Raw genomic sequence first — 15,107 nt, forward strand, 5'->3', positions numbered from 1 at the left:
CTACCACAGTCTGTAATATATAACAGTGTTCACATGTTATATACCATATTTGTGATCAGCAGCATGAGGATATTTAGTAGTGGTTCAACCAGATGAGCGGGAGTTCTTTGTTTCTTAAGTCCTGTTAGTTTTGTCGTATCACTAACCTTTTGGATTTAGCATCCACTTATGAGGGAGACCATGTACCGTTTGTCTCTTCGTTCTTGGCTTACCTCGCTCAACATGATTCCTTCTAGCTCCATCCATTTCCCTGCAAATGCCATTATTTTGTCATTTCTAATGGCTGCATAATATTCCATTGTGTATAGATACCACAATTTTTGGATCCATTCATCTGTGGTGGGGCACCTAGGTTGTTTCCATATCCTAGCTATTGCGAACAGTGTTAAGCAAGAATCTTAAACAAAGTTTACCTTGCATACAGATAGCAAAGCAAAAGCAAAAATTACTTTAGTCTGAGTATTTCAATTAAGTCCTCTAAGGATTTCTTTGAATTAATCTGCCATACTAACTAAGGTATATAGGAAATAGAACACTGTATTTTAAATAGTTCTATAAAACATACTTTCACTTGATACTATTTTACATATATTTAAATTAAAGGTATAACATATAAACATTCCTTCATATACACATGAGTCATCTCAAAAAGCGGAAGTGCCCTTTTCAAATGTAAACATTTTAAAAGACATATTTACAAAAGAATCATTTCCTATGCAAAGTCAGAGACTTCTGATCCTTCTATTCAATGGACGTTTTTCTCATTTTTTCAGCTAATTCTTTCCTCACTTCAATGTGTTTTTCCAAATTTTGCACTTCGTGTGGAAGATTGATATCCCAAATAGATAAGCAAGACTGTATCTCTAGAAGGAAGAAAAAAATGAAATTAAGTTTCAAAGATCCACTAAGAACACATTTTCATTTCTTTTGTTCATTTATATTTAGCTGAGTTGGAGACATCCACACAGACATAAATAGGTTATAAATAATATCACTTATTATTATTATCAGCATTTATATTAAAAGCGATTCTGAAAAAATATTGGTTCAATGTAAACTACTGAATTTCGAGAAGAGAGTGGAAATTCCATACTCTGCCATTCCATGCACTGAAAGAAATAGAGCCATCCAAATGGTGTACAATATTAAACCTCATATGGACATAGGTGAGTTATAAGGAAAATATTCCCATTTAATTTAAATTATAGCTATTTCTCATTTTACATCTCAAAAGGTATTTAGTACTCCTAAATTATTGAGACTTAATTTTGAAAATTATGTCAATTACTCACCTTATAGGTGAACTTATTGGTGAACTACTAATTAAAAACTGAAAAATCTGGGAAAGAACAAGGGAAGGGGTGAGGCTGTCCAAAAAAAAAATGTAATCATTACCTGATTTATGTAACTATAACCCTTCTTTACATCACCAATATAACAATTTTTAAAGGAAAAATAAATAAAAATAATAAAATAAAATGCCGAAAATAGCCAGGGATTGGTGGCTCATGTTTATAATCCTAGCTACTCAGGAGGCTGAGATTTGAGGATCATGGGTTGAGGCCAGCCATGGAAGAAAAGTCCATAACATTCTTATGTCCGGTTAACCAGCTAAAATCTAGAAGTAGAGTTATGGTTAGAGGGATAGAGAGCCAGCCTGGAGTGTAAAGGCCAAGCAAGAGCATGAGAACCTGAGTTCAAGCCTAGTAGTGGCAAAACAAAAACAAAAACCAAAAAAAAAACACTGAAAGTAAAATTTTAGTAAATTTATAAATCATAGCATGTGTACTTCTCTGTCAATGACCTCAAATATAGTACCCACTTCAATATTACCTTTTTGTTGTTGAGTACCTTCAGTACTTTTCTGTTTGTACCCCAAAACCAGCATGACATTTTTAAGGCTTCCTGTAGCAAGACAAAATATAAGAATTTCCTGTTAAAACAATATATTAAACTGGATGGAAAAAAGTACAGTTGTCCCTGTCTATTTTAAGACACAAATATTGGAATGGAATTTATAATCCCCCCCCCTTTTTTTTTTGTTGGTGTGCAGCTTGAACTCTGGGCCTGGGCACTGTCCCTGAGCTCTTCAGCTCAAAGCTAGAGCTCTACCACCTGAGCCACAGCGCCACTTCCATTTTTCTGGTGGTTAACTAGAGATAAAAGTCTCCCGGACTTTCCTGCCCAGGCTGGCTTTGAACCACAATCCTCAGATCTCAACCTCTTGAGTAGCTAGGATTACAGGCGTGAGTCACTGACACCTGGCAATTCTGTATTTTTAGGTGCTATTTCCATTGCATTGAATAAAATACTCTTCAAGAAGACCAACACTTTTATGAAAGAAAAGTTGTAATATTCTTTGCTTCAATTCGAATGTGTTTTTCTTGAGTGAAAATGCTAAAGGATATTGTCTAGGTCTAGAATTCAAGCCCCAGTACTTACACGCAAGCGCGCGTGCACGCACACACACACACACACACACACACACACACATCAAGCACAACCCCTGTGTGTTGGAATGTCCGATGATCAAGAAGGAGCAGAGGAAACAGCAAGTGAGGGACATGGCCAAGATGTGGATGAGTGTCACAGTGGGCTTGACAATGACGAGTCCCTACGCTTCACAAGAGACCCCAAAAGGCAGAGGAACACAGTGTCCTCCAAGGGGTCATCATAAAACAGAGCTTATAGGAGGCAGTGCTTTCTAAATCCTGACGATCTGGGCACTCACACACCAGTCCCTATCTAAAAGGATTGTGAATTACCATTTGTCTTTAACTTCACTATTTTCTAATCCACTCTGTTAAAGCAGTTAACTTTGCTAGGTTAGCCAAATTGTCCCATTTTTGGTTTGCTTTAGACACCAAATAAGGTCATGCAATATGGCCAATAATCTAAATGAATACTGACCACATTCTTTGGGTTTTTTTGTTTGTTTGGTGACATAAACTAAGTGATCATTTCTGATTTTTTCTAGTCATGACCCCATTTTTCCATCCTCAAAAAATTCTAGATGATATGCCTATCTCACTTAATTCAACTTCTATATATTTGGTTTTTTAAAAAAAAAGTCAGTCATAGCCGGGTACCTGTTGCTCATGCTTGTAATCCTAGCTACTCAGGAGGCTGACATCTGAGGATCACAGTTCAAAGCCAGCCCGAGCAGAAAAGTCCTTGTGAGACTCTTATCTCCAATGAACCACTCAAAAACGGGAGGTGGTGCTGTGGCTCAAAGTTAGCCTTGAGCACAAAAAGGCTTGGGACAGCGTCCAGGACCAGAGTTCAAGCCCCACCAAAAAAAAAAAAAAAGCCAGTCATAATTCACTGAAATATCACCATAAATTTTCAGTCATGAGCAGCCAACCCTTTGGGTCCTAATATACAATGATGTTCAATTTGAGGATGTAACTACATTGGTGGGAGCAGACTCAGAGGAGAGCCCACTGGATCAACTACTGTGTGAACACAATATCCCAATAACTCACAATCACTAGAGCTACGACTTCTTCCGCCTGTGCCAAGTTATCATCCAGAAATAACGAGTGGCCAAAAGCAAGAAAAATATCTGGCTAACCACTTTATTATTGATTTCCTAAGTTAAATAAAAACTCTCCTTTTGCGGATCTATCCCCCTACTGTGTGAAATTTATAATCATCTTTAAACATATGATCACCGTTTTATAACTGAAATTACTAAAGAAAGATAAAGATACATTTATGTGGTAAATATATGTGTAGATTTCACATGCTATGTCATGATTTCTTCACATTTAAGTCAAAAAGGAGAAACAATGCCAGGTGCCAATGGTTCACGCCTGTAATCCTAACTACTCAGGAGGCTGAGATTTGAGGATAATGATTCAAAGCCAGTACAGGCAGGAAAGTCCATGAGATTTTTTTATCTCTAATTGACCAACAAAAAGCTGGAAGTAGAACTGTGGATCAAGTGGTAAAGCACTAGCCTTAAGCAAAAAGGTCAGGGATAGTGCCCAGGCCCTGAGTTCAAGCCCCAGGACTGGCACCAAAAGGAAAAATAAAGATGAAGAGTAGACATAAAAGCATGAACAAAACCTAGCTTAGACTCATTAAAAATCATAGAAAAAACTGCCTAGAATTACCCTATGATACCATGCTTGTATATTTATCTGCGAAAGTACAAGGATGCAGTAAAAACATTTGCCCATCCATGGTCATTGCTGCACTATTACGGTAACAGCAGATGCTCTACGATGCTAAGAGGGTCTAGAAAATGTCCATAGTTGTAGATTGTGGGGTTCAGCCTATATAGCTATAAGAATACAAATTTCATTATAAATTGAAAAAAAATCAAATAAAATTTGTTAAAAGATATGGAAAGCTTGACTATGCACAAAATAAACATTTGTTTTTAACTTCTTCGGTGAAAAATAAAAATACATTCAATATCATGTATTTTCCAATTTCACTTTAGTTATAAAAGATAAAAGCAGCTGGTAGTTTATGCCTGTAATCCCAGCTATTCAGGAGACTGAGATCCAAGGAAGATGGTCCAAAGCCAGCCCAGGGAAGAAAAGTCCATGAGATTCTTAGCTCCAATTAACCACCACCACCACCAAAACAAAATCCAAAAGTGGAAGTAGACATGTGGCTCCAGTGGTAGAAAGCCAACCTTGAGCAAAAATGCCAAGCAAGAAGACAAGGCCCTGAGTTCAAACCTCAGGAGTAGTGCACACATAAATGAAGTTGTACATTTCTTGGCTCAGCTGTAGTCATTTGCTTCTCTTATAGGATGGAGGGCATCTATATATTTAAAATATCTTTAATATATTTTTAAAATATTCAAATGCTATATCTCCTTCTGGAAACTTCTAAGATACTACAAATAACAGTGGAGATGGAAACTTTAAGGTTTTCTTTTTCAAGTACAGTTTCAGAAGACATAAAAACAATCTAAAGGTAAAGAAACTTGCCTAACTGTGCTGTCACCATGACTCGAACGGAATCACAGAAGTTGTTAATTATCCGTATAATTCGCCGCGTGGAAAGGTCCAGGAGTAAAATATGGCCTCCTCCAGTTCCTATCCAGAGCGCCGTGTTCTTCTGAAGGCAGAGGGCCTTCACCCTCCCAGCATAACACAGATTGTGCTTTGATTCCTTGCTTATTTTTACCATGACTTCTCTAGAAGAAAGCAAGCATTAATAGCATCAGCAACAAGACTAGAATAAGTGACTCTATATATTCACATGTATTAATGCCTTAAATCGTGAACACAGGACATTAGTCATGCATTAATATTGGTTCCAAGACCTAACCCCCCACTGTAGTTACCAAAATCTCAAGATCCTTACATAAAACAACCTACTACTGGGGCTGGGAAGGTAGCTCAGTGGTAGAGTGCTTGCCTTGCATGCATGAGGCCCTGGGTTCGATTCCTCAGTACCACAAAAGAAAAAAGAAAAAAAAGCCGGAAGTGGCACTGTGGCTCAAGTGGTAGAGCGCTAGCCTTGAGTTGAAGAGCTGAGGGACAGCGCCCAAGCCCAGAGTTCCCATGACCGGACCGCCCCCACCCCCCCCCAAAAAAAACCTACTACTGGCAGACAACTTAACACACATCTTCTTGAATACTTTAAATAATCTAAAAAAATGTGTGTTAGTACTGGGGCTGGAACTCAAGGCCTCAAGCTTTTATTGAACTTTTTGACTCAGACTGGTACTTTACCACTTGAACCACAGCTCCACATCTGGCTTTTTCAACTGGTTAATTGGAGATAAGAATCTCACAGACTTCTTTTGGTTTTTACTTTGGCTGGCTTTGAACCTTGATCCTCAGCTCTCAGTCTCCTGAGTAGCTAGGATTACAGGCATGAACCTGTATTAAGATTTAATATTATGCAATGCTTGGTAAGAAATGTACGCATTATCCTGCCCATGTAATTGTAACCCCTCTGTACAGTATGTTCACAAATAAAATTAAATTAAATTAAAAAAAAGATTTAATATTATGAAATAAGTAAATGTACAACACCCAATTCAGGGCGTCCATTTGTAACAGCACTTTTTTTTCATTTGAGAATGTTTTTCTCGGATCATGAAGAAGTCAAGTGTATCACATTCTGATTCTTTTATTTTCACCAAATAAAATTCGCAAGATGCCAAAAGATGGTGCTAAGTAGTAGGAATGACTGTGTGTTTCTGGATTTTGTTAAAAAAATTCTTTTGAAGCCACAGGCACAGCAAGGCACAGGTCTTCTCTAGATGCAACCTCACTTGTAAAGATATCTCTTACACATATAACATAAACAAGGAATTTACTTTAAAAACTGCACACAGTCTATTAGTTCACAGAGCTTTTCTGTCTTCTTGTCCCACACTTCCACAACTGGGCTGTTTTTCTTTGCAACATAGAGGGCTGTGTCTACGGCAACTGCTATGATGTTTGAATCACTGAAAGCTGCATAGGAAAACCTAGGGAGGAAAAAGAATGTCAATAATGCATACAAAAGCTGGGCACTGGTGCCTCACACCTGTAATCCTAGCTATTCAGGAGGCTGAAATCTGAGGATTTCTGTTCAAAGCCAGTCTGGGCAGACCAATCTGTGAAATTCCTATCTCCAATTTACCAACACAAAGTTAGAAGTGGAGGTTCATCTCAAGTAGTAGAGCACTAACCTTGAAAGAAGAAGCTAAGGGAGAGTACAAGGCCAGAGTTCAAGACCAACTACTGGTGCGCACGTGCGTGCGCGCGAGCACACACACACACACACACACACACACACATCACTAAGCGCATACAAAAGGACCTTATACTTGTTCTTAAACATGTAAAGCATTGGCACATATTTAGCACACACACACACACACACACACACACACACACACAATCACAAAGCACATACAAAAGGACCTTATACTTGTTCTTAAACATGTAAAGCATTGGCACAGATTTAAAAAAAAAAACTTCTTTGTGCAACTGTTTCCCATTCAAGCCAGTCTGAATTGAATATATAACTGTTAGTTACTTACTTTGGCTACTTTATGTTGGTTCCTCTTGATGATATTAATAAAGATTATAACTAGTGTTCATTTTAAGGTTGAGTTCAAATTTTAATCCTACCTGCTTCTTATTTTTTTTAAACTAGGATTGTTAGACAGGAGCTCTACCAGATCTTTTTAGAACTAGCTATTTTGAGATAGGGTCTCTCTCTCTTTGCCCATACCTAGACCTAAATCCCATTTATGTTTCCTGCTATAGCTTGGGATGACAGGAGTACTTTGCCATGCCCAGCTTCTCCTGTTGAGATGGGGTCTTTCAAACTATTTTGCTAGGGCTTGCTTGGAATCATGATCCTTCCAATATCTGGGATGACGCACACCCACAACCACACTCACCTATTGGTTGCTAAGGGGTCTTGACAATTGCTTTTGTCCAGGATGATCTCAAACCACAATCTTCCCTATCTTAGCCTCCTAACTAGCTAGAATTACAGGTGTGAGTCACAGTGCCTGGCTTTTATCTGCTTTTGTTTGTTTCTTTGTGCTAGCTCTGGGGCTTGAACTCAAGGCCTCGTGTTCTCCAATTCTGCTTTTTATATTTTATTATGGTTGGCACTCTACCATTTAAGCCACATTTCCACTTCTAGCTTTTTGACAGTTAATTAGAGATAATTGTCTCTTAGGTTTGTCTGGCTGAGCTGGCTCAAGCTGTGATCTTCAGATCTCGGCCTACTGAGTAGCTAGGATTACAGGCATGAGCCACCAATGCCCAGCATTTTATCTGAGTCTTCATACAATGTTACGCTGTTTTTAACTTCTAAGTGAAATATCATTGTATCTGTAACTTTGGGAGAGCACAATAAAAAGCCTTTGTCATAATGTTTGGAAAACTAAAAGTGCCATTTATATCTAGAATTATAAAACAATAAACAGAATAGGGTATCTTTGCATGAACATAAGTCAGCCAAGTCGTGAGGGAGAAATGAATTCCACCATCCAAACATAAAGAGAAAGTACAATGGTTACCATATCTTCTATTTAAAAAATAAAAGATAATAACAAGCATTTTTTAATTCTCTGTCTTTGAATAAGAGACATTTGGAGCTATACACATTTCACAGATTTGGGGATACACACTTCATCTGTCTGCTGAGTTCTTTGTCTTTGCAATGAAACCGAAATGTCAGCTTCTTTAGATGTTCTTCTTTGACCTATGAAATTAGATCAGTTACTTTCCCACTATGATAGCTGTAATCTTATCTCCTTATAGGATGGAATATTTTTTTAATGAAAATAGATCACTATTAGATGCTTTCACTGCTAGACTGTAACTGTAATTTCTTAAGGCAGCACCATGTCAGTTCAGTAGTGAGTTGTTTTTGTTTTGTTTCATGTTCTTGAACTCAGGCCCATGCACTCTTGCTTAGCTTTCTTGCTCAAAGCTGGTGCTCTATCACTTAAACTATACCTTCACTTCTGGCTTTTTGCTGGATAATTGGAGATAAGAATCTGTCAGAGCTGGGCGCTGGTGGCTCACGCCTGTAATCCTAGCTATTCAGGAGGCTGAGATCTGAGGATAGCAGTTCAAAGCCAGCCTGGGCAGGAAAGTCTGTGAAACTCTTATCTCTAATAAACCACCAGAAAATCAGAAGTGGTGTCGTGGCTCAAGTGGTAGAGCACTCACCTTGAGCTGAAAAAGCTAAGGGAGAGCGTTCAGGCCTAGAGTTCAAGCCCCACAATCGACCAAAAAGAAAAAAAAAGAATCTGTCAGATCTGGGTGCTAGTGGCGCAAACCTGTAATTCTAGCTACTCAAGAGGCTGAGATCTAAGGACTGTGGTTCAAAGCCAGGCAGGAAAGTCTATGAGACTCTTATCTCCAATAAACTACTCTGAAAAAGCCAGAAGTAGTGTGTGGCTCAAGTGGTAGAGCATTAGCCTTGAGCACAAAGAGGCTCAGGGACAGTGCCCAAACCCTGAGTTTAAGCCCCAGGAACAGGAAAGAAAAAGAAAGAAAGAAAGAAAGAAAGAAAGAAAGAAAGAAAGAAAGAAAGAAAGAAAGAAAGAAAGAAAGAAAGAAAGAAAGAAAGAAAGAAAGAAAGAAAGAAAGAAAGAAAGAAAGAGAGAGAGAGAGAGAGAGAGAGAGAGAAAGAAAGAAAGAAAGAAAGAAAGAAAGAAAGAAAGAAAGAAAGAAAGAAAGAAAGAAAGAAAGAAGGAAGAAAGAGAGAGAAAGAGAGAGACAAAGGGAGGGAGGGAGGGAGGGAGGAAGGAGGGAAGGAAGGAAGGAAGGAAGCCCAATAACAGTATTTTAAGAGGATTATTGACACCTATCATCCCATAAAATGCTCTGAGATAAAATAGTTGTAGATTTCTCTTTTAAAATGTTCTCATGATTATACTGAGCACTGGTCACTCGTGCCTGTAATTCTAGCTACTCAGGAAGTTAAAATCTGAGGATTGGGCTGGGAAGGTGGCTCAGTGGTAGAGCACTTGCCTTGCATGCTCGAGGCCCTGGGTTCGATTCCTCAGCACCACATAAGAAAAAAAGCCGGAAGTGGCGCTGTGGCTCAAGTGGTAGAGTGCTAGCCTTGAGCTGAAGAGCTGAGGGACAGCACCCAGGCCCAGAGTTCAGGCCCCAAGACCGGACCCAAAAAAATAAATAAATAAATAAAATCTGAGGATTATGGTTCAAAGCCAGCCAAGGCAGCAAAGTCTGTGAGACTCTTATCTCCAGTTTACTTTTAAAACATCAGGAGTGGATTTGTGGCTCAAGTGGTACTAGTCAAGAGCAAAGGAAGCCCTGGCACAGCCCCCAGGCCCTGAATTCAGTCCCCAGGACCACCCCATTCTCCCTCTCACAGAAGGCTTCTCAGGCTTGTATAGCAGGCTTAAAAGTGGAAACAACAGCCAGAAGACAGCATCTAGCTACTCAAGAGGCTGAGACTTGAAGATTGTCATTCAAAGCCAGCTCAGGCAGAAAATTCTGTGAGAGTTTCATTCAATCATCGCTAAAAGCAATATTATATCGTTTACAGGGAAATGGATACATATGGAGGAAATTTATATTGAGCAAAATATGTCAGGCTCAATGATAAAGGATGCATGTTTTCTTGCATACACACACACACACACACACACACACATGCAGATACTGGAATTTTATTCATCCATCAGGAAGAATGATATTATGTCATTTGCAGAGAAATGGATGGACCTGGTAAATATTATGGTATGTGAGGTCCAGAGAGACAAAGAGCACAGTTTTTCTCTCACATGGGAAATTTAGATCTAATTTTATAAATACACATGAAAACATATACAGGTCCCTATGCATATAGGTTGAAACGTATTAACCTAAGCATGGTATATACGGGGGAGGATACCAATGGTGCAACTCCTTGGAACAACAAACCCAAGTTTCATGATATGAGGGCCAGGAAGCTATGCTGTGAGGTCTAGAGGTGGTGAGATCAAGAGAGGAATGAAGAGAGGAAGTGAGGGAAAATGTAGCTGTGATATTCAATGCACAGATGTGAAAATGGAACCAGGGAAACTGAGGGGATGGGTAGGGTTGGGAGACATGGAAAAGAGAAATGAAAAGGGTAAAAAACATAAACACATATATGTGAATACATGCAGGGTCATGTGTGTTTATGTAAATACATATATGCAAATACATGCAGGGTCATATGCATCTACAAACACACTGAGTTCATTCAATGTATGGAGGAGTGAGATTCCATGGTGGAACACCATCAAACAATGAAGAGACAGTTTACTAGAGGAAGCTGAAGCACGTCTTGACTGCAGGGGTGGGGTTTGGTGGAAGGGGAGAGGATGAATGGAGAGAGGAAGGGTGGTGAATACCATCCCCAACTCAGTGTACACAAGTAGGAATGGAACTAGGAAACTTCACGTCATGGGTTGGGGCAGGTGTAGGCAGGAGGGGGCAAAATGATGGAGACATCAACTGATCAGGATGCACTGTTCACATAAAAGGGCATGTCAAATTCTAACCCCCTGATACCACCCTCTGAATAGAACCATCAATGGCAAAAGAAAGAAAAGGCACAAGGTAAGGAAGCTGCTCAGAAGGAAAATAACTCACAGCTGGTTTGTCCTGGTCTCAATGAGTTTCTGAACGGAGAAGTCATTAGAGAATGAGAACACCTTCGTGCCACATCCTCCCCACATGATGTGTTTCTCAGAGGAGATCATCGATTCACTCAAGCACATGAGTGGAGTGCTCGCATCTCCCAGGCTCAAAGTCTTCAAGGGAGCCGCTCCATTACACTTCAGCAACAAAGAGAAAACACATTCAGTGACTGGAGTATCGGTGCAATCACAACGAAACACTATAACATTTTGCACCTTCTACCACTACTTTCCATTTTACATGATTAGAGATGTTAAACATTCAATACACCGTTCAAAGTGCCTATGAAAACAGGGTTTGGTGAAATTAATATTCACTTCATGCAAAAAACTGTAAAAAAACAATAACCTAATGATTAGAGTCTACTGCTGGGTCTCATAAGATTTTTGGTATCCATCAAAAGCTAGGAAGGGAAGCTGGGTGCCAGTGGCTGATGCTTAGAATCCCAGCTACTCAGGAAGCTGAGATAGGAGAATTGTGACTTTCCTGGGCAGGAAAGTCCATGAGACTTTATCTCCAATCAATCACCAGAAAGCTAGAAGCGGAGCTGTAGCTCAAGTGGTAGAGTGCTAGCCTTTAGAGAAAAAAAAAGCTCAGGAACAGCACCCAGTGAGTTCAAGCCCCAGGATCAGTATAAAACAAAACAAAAAAATCTATAAATGGGTATCAATGGATCTACGGATGAATGAATATGCACAGGAATAAGCACTTCCCTGACTAATAGGAAGGTAAAGAACAGAATGTTGGATGATGTCTTCAATATGAAAGAAAAAGTTAATGGCATGCCATAGTTTTTGTCCTGTGTGCATGTGTGTGTTTTTGTGTCTTGCTAGGAACTGATCCCAGGGCCACCTTCATAGTGAGCCTGTGCTCTGCTGAACTATGAAACTATAAATCAGATTACAAACTTAGGGATTCTTTGTTGTTTTACCTGCTTCACTCATATAAATTGCAATATTTCCATACCTACACTATAAATTAGATCTGTTATCAGGTTATATCAGCTCATTCCTACAAAATACATTGGTAAATACAGTTTCTTCCAATTATTTATTATGTTCAAAATTTTATGAAATAATAAAAATGTAAAAAAATAATATTTGATCAGCACTTACTAGGGAGTTGATAGTTACAGAGAAGTTGCATAAGACATATGAAATCCATGTTTAAAATAGAACATTTGTAAGGAATATATTTGACATTTACCTTAACAGCTTTATCTTCAAAAATTGCTAAGTTACCATTAGCAGTTCCCACCAAAAGAAAATTTTTCTGCTTGCTAAAAGAAAAAAAGGAATAACAATGGTTTAAAGAAGAACATCTATGTTGACTAAGAAGACTTTCTAGTTCTCCCCAGCTTAAATAAAAGTCAGATTTGTTTCCGTAGACTTCCCTTTCTTAAAGCATTGACTTTTCAAAACTTTCTACTATAAATTATTTCTCTGTTCTGTTTAAGTGCAAATTTTTTTTGGATAGTCCTGAGGCTTGAACTCAGGGCCTGGGTGCTCAAGGCTAGTGCTCTACCACTTGAGTCACAGCTCTACTTCTGGCTTTTTAGGTTAGTTTATTGGAGATGAGTCTCACAGACTTTCTTTCCCAGGCTGGCTTTGAAGCATAATCCTCAGATTTCAACCTCCTGAATAGTTAGGATTACAGGTGTGAGCCACTGGCAATTGACCTGTAAATCTTTTTTTTTTTTTTAATGTGATTACTGGAGCACTGTCCCTTAGCTTTTGCATTTATGACTGGCACTCTACCTCTTCGGCCATATTCCACTTGTGGCTTTTTGCTGGTTAACTGGAGAGAAGAATTTCATGAACTTTCCTGCCCAGGCTGGCTTCAAACTGTGATACACAGCTCTCAATCTCCTGCGTAGCTAGGATTATAGGAGGGAGCCACCAACTCCTGGCTGAAATGTAAATCTTTACCTTACCCAATCTATTACCAATTTTAGAACATAAGAAAGCTCTCCTTAAGGGTTGGAAGCTATCTTTTTGAAATGTAATCCTCAAGGAAGACTTGACTTGGTTTCCCATTCTCGGGGGAAGGAAGAGGCTTACCTTCAATAAGGGATAATTAGAAAAGGCAGGTAAATCACATGAACAGTACTCCATCACCCGTAATATCCTCGAATACCTTTTCACAACTGTAGCTCACAACTTCTTTTTCAGTGTTTTTCCTGGTTAACTGGAGTCTTATGGACTTTGCTATCCAGGCTGTCTTTGAACTGTGATCCTCAGATCTCAGTCTCCAGAGTAACCAAGATTATATTCATGAGCCACCAATACCCAGCCAAGATTGAATGTTAACAGCTCCAGATTATTATCCTGCCCAAAATGTTACAACTTCCATCTGATGACTGAAATGTTGCCATTTAGGAATATTTCATCAGAATAGTATCCCTATAAATGACAAGGGTTCAGTAAATTTTTAAAATCTATTAACAACTTATTAATTTGTGAAGCTGTTTCCCGGTGTAGTAATTAGATTTTTTTTTAAAAAAAGGTTAGACTGGCAATATAATAGAGACATACATACATAGACATACATACATACATACATACACACGCATGCACATGCACGTGTGCATGTGCACGCACACACACACACACACACACATACACATACACACATTTTAAAGAATGAATACAAAGAAGCCCTACCAAGGTACACTGAAAGGAAAAACTGATAGAGTCCCGGATGAGGTGATAGCCCAAATAAATAGTTGACTAGTTTTATGATTGCTTCAGCTAAATCTAGATGCAGGAAAAAAAAAAACCATCAAAATGGCCTCTCCCAATTCCCTCAAAAAGGTAAGTCAGTGAGAAGTGTCTTAAAAAAAGGAGCCTTTTCTGTAGCTTTAGCAATCATTTTGCACACCATTAAATCATCTCAAATGTCTATGATTTTCCCCCACCTGACAGCCATACCTCTGCTTGGAAAAGCAATTACAATACAAACAAGTAATGGAATCAGTCATCTTTTCCAGTGAATGTCTTTTGGTCCGATCTTCAGCATCAATGACCAGGAGAACACCAGACTGCGTCCCTGACACGATCCAGCTCTCCTTTTCAGCAGGGAGATGCACAAAGGCCAAGCACAATATTCTACTGTCAGTAACTTCCTGCTTGAGAAAAGAAAATGCAATTTAACAAGCTTGGTTTTCATTTCATTTGCTAGAATTTAATTCAATTATCAATTGACATCACTCTTATTACATTTGCACGTTTACTTTTGAAAGCAATGCCAATTTGTTGGAATTTTCAACAATATACAAGTTGCCTGGCAAATAAGGCTTTCCTATCTAGAAGGTATCTGAAACAGGTGAGCAAATGTGGTCGTTATATCTGATATGCACTATGAAAAAATGAATGATCTAACTTGAGAGTAAGAATGAGAGGGGAAAAAATAAGGGGGGAAAATAAGGAAGAGTTGACATTGTCCTGCTAAGAAGCACTGTACTGATTACCTGGCTTATGAAATTGTAAGCCCTTTGTACAACTCCTTAAAAATAACAACAAAAAGGGCTAGGGGTATGGCTCAAGTAGTAAAATACCTACTCTAGTAAACTTAAGGCCCTGAGGTCAAAACCCAGAACTGCAAAAAAAAAAAAAAAGTATATATACACGTATATATATATATATATATACACACACATATATATATACGTGTATATATACATATATATGTACATTTAAACCCTTTTTAATGGACAAAACTATCTGGGTACGAATGGATCACATGTGTAATCCTAGCTACTCAGACAGCTGACAACTGAGGATCAAGTTCAAAGTCAGACCCGGAAAAAAGTCTGTGAGATTCATCTCCAATTAACCACCAAAAAGCCAGAAGTGAATCTGTGGGCTCAAATGTACAGTACCAGCCTTAAGAATATAAAGCTAAGGGACAGTGCCCAGGTCTTGAGTTTAAATAAATAAATAGACTAATTTTGGACTAATTTTAACTAAAATTAAAAATTAT

The 15,107-nt window shown here is 38.6% G+C and overlaps 1 protein-coding gene across 4 annotated transcripts in view; it reads right to left on the reverse strand.

Annotated features, from left to right (window-relative positions):
* Positions 1-309: 309 nt before the first annotated feature.
* The window catches only part of Lrrk2 (leucine rich repeat kinase 2), a 126,652-nt gene continuing 111,854 nt past the window's right edge, over positions 310-15,107 (reverse strand). For 3 of the 4 annotated variants that reach the window (XM_042677546.1, XM_042677544.1, XM_042677547.1), the window contains 7 exons: positions 14,057-14,253; positions 12,333-12,405; positions 11,079-11,263; positions 6,293-6,445; positions 4,950-5,158; positions 1,834-1,905; positions 310-863 (listed from right to left, as the gene is read on the reverse strand). In XM_042677546.1, the coding sequence (XP_042533480.1) occupies positions 742-863; positions 1,834-1,905; positions 4,950-5,158; positions 6,293-6,445; positions 11,079-11,263; positions 12,333-12,405; positions 14,057-14,253 (1,011 nt within the window). In that variant the 3' untranslated portion in view covers positions 310-741. The remainder of the gene's footprint in view (positions 864-1,833; positions 1,906-4,949; positions 5,159-6,292; positions 6,446-11,078; positions 11,264-12,332; positions 12,406-14,056; positions 14,254-15,107) is intronic. The other variant, XM_042677545.1, reaches the window with a different exon arrangement.

Source organism: Dipodomys spectabilis, unplaced genomic scaffold (assembly GCF_019054845.1).
Source record: "Dipodomys spectabilis isolate Male_0828 unplaced genomic scaffold, ASM1905484v1 ptg000039l, whole genome shotgun sequence".
In the NCBI taxonomy this organism is placed as follows: Eukaryota; Metazoa; Chordata; class Mammalia; order Rodentia; family Heteromyidae; genus Dipodomys; species Dipodomys spectabilis.